This window comes from Aplysia californica, unplaced genomic scaffold, assembly GCF_000002075.1.
Source record: "Aplysia californica isolate F4 #8 unplaced genomic scaffold, AplCal3.0 scaffold00009, whole genome shotgun sequence".
NCBI lineage: Eukaryota > Metazoa > Mollusca > Gastropoda > Aplysiida > Aplysiidae > Aplysia > Aplysia californica.
Window position 1 is genome coordinate 3,080,096 of NW_004797279.1, and position 2,045 is coordinate 3,082,140.

At 39.2% G+C, this 2,045-nt stretch overlaps 1 protein-coding gene across 1 annotated transcript in view; it reads right to left on the minus strand.

The window, feature by feature from the left end:
- Positions 1-2,045, minus strand: part of LOC101857847 (limbic system-associated membrane protein) — a gene marked incomplete in the record, with an annotated part of 55,183 nt that overhangs the window by 5,143 nt on the left and 47,995 nt on the right. The window contains 2 exon segments of the mRNA XM_005089831.3: positions 1,178-1,301; positions 1,887-1,946. Coding sequence (XP_005089888.2) covers positions 1,178-1,301; positions 1,887-1,946 — 184 coding nt within the window.

Consider the following 2,045-nt stretch of genomic DNA (forward strand, 5'->3'; position numbering starts at 1 on the left):
GGGGGGGGTGAAAAAAACTGGAGAAGGAAGAGAAATATGAATAAAGGGGAGAACGCGATGTTTGACACTCCTGCCAACAAAATTTCTTTTTCCGGATAGTTTTTTGTGTTTTTTTCTCATATGTAAAAAGCGGACCCAGATCACGTGGTTTGACAATTGCTTAAATTAATGCGTTTTCCATTCAGACGTTAAATATGGCGCTGTTTACTCTTCACTGCTGCGGAAAAGAATACAATGCCAATACAGGATCAGATTAAAGAGGAATGAGAATTGAAAATTCGAACCGGAATACGGAATAGGGAAATCGAAGTCCTTTAATCACAGTTTGGAGCAGAGACGATTCTTTGGAAAGCTGTAGGGAGAGGGTATTCGAACTTGAACAGCTGTTTTGTTTTGTTAAATTCTCAAAGACCTGTGCTATTACACGGTTGAATTCCCGTAATGAAACGGTGTTCGTGTTTGGGTTTTTTATATTCAGGTCACTTTCCACAGTATGCTTTTTTCAGGGTGTCAAAACTTTATTTAAGCGCAAATCTTTACTACAACAGCGTAAGTCTTTTTGCTACCGTTCAAGACAATTTAAGACTCAAGAATTGAACCTTGAAATATTGCTAACTTTCTCTATGAGGACCTGAGAGTGACACCTGATTGCAAAATTATCAGCGAAAATCAAACCTTTCAGACGTTTTAATCGATGAGAGGGATATGGGTGCTTGGGATAAATCTAGAGGTAGATATAGATAGAAAGAGAGAAACTTAGAGATAGAGAATGAATGAGAAAGGTGGAGAAAGATAGGGAGAGAGAGAGAGAGAGAAGGGGGGAGAGCGAGAGAGAGAGAGGGCGATATATACATATATATATATCTATCTATCTATCTATCTATCTATCTATCTATCTATCTATCTATCTATAAATACATATATATATATTTATATATATATATATATATATATATATATATATATATGTGTGTGTGTGTGTGTATATTATAAGTACGTGTACACGGAAAAGCGTTGGGGCGGGGGGCCAAGGGTGAAATTAAACAGAAGCTCATCAACATACTGCCAGTCTTTAAGTGTTTAACAAAAATTGGAGAACGGATCCTGAGACCGCCGTACGTTTTCAGCCAGTGTGTTTCTTCGTAAATGAACCAACTTTATAAAAAAAATTTCTCACCTGTGCCCATGTCGCCTCCAATGGATTTGTGGGCGTGGTTGACCAATGGCGGTACACTGGATCTCGACATTGCTGCCTCGTCTCTGCTTGGTGACCTTTCCGTGATGGTACAGGTGGGGGGAGCCTGTGAGTTAGGATAAGGGTTAATGATGTTGTTCACTCACCTCTGTCTGTCTGTCTATCTGTCTGCCTTACTGCCTATCCATCTATCTATCTATCTATCTATCTATCTATCTATCTATCTATCTATCTATCTATCTATCTATCTATCTATCTATCTATCTATCTATCTATCTATCTATCTATCTATCTATCTATCTATCTATCTACCTATATCTGGCTCTCACTCTCTCTTGCTTTCTTTATTTCTGTCTCACTCTCTATCATTCTCCCTTTTTTTTCATTTTCTGGCTCCAGCCAATTCCCCCCCCCCCTCTCTCTCTCTCTCTCTCTCTCTCTCTCTCTCTCTCTTTCTTTCTTTCTCTTCTTCTTCTTCTCTTTCTTCGTCTATTTTTGTCCCTCTCTCTGCCTCTCTCTCTCTTTGTCTCTCACACACATACACATACACAAAAAAACACACGAACACAAAATAAAGAACGCAGCCAAACACAAACAGTCATAGATACACTCGACACTATAGTAAAAAAAAAGATCGCTCAATGAAATGGGAAAAAGTTTGAATACGTCGCAGCAGGTAGACAGAACTTACTTGGACCAGTTGGGACGAATGTTGTGGGCACTGTTGTCGGTGGCACCGTGGTAGGAGGAACTGCGGAAAATCATAATCATGAGAAGTTGATAAAGCTGTTAAAATACTGCTTTAAGTGCGTGTCTCTTTGGTGAGCTCTGCCTCTCACGTATCATTGAT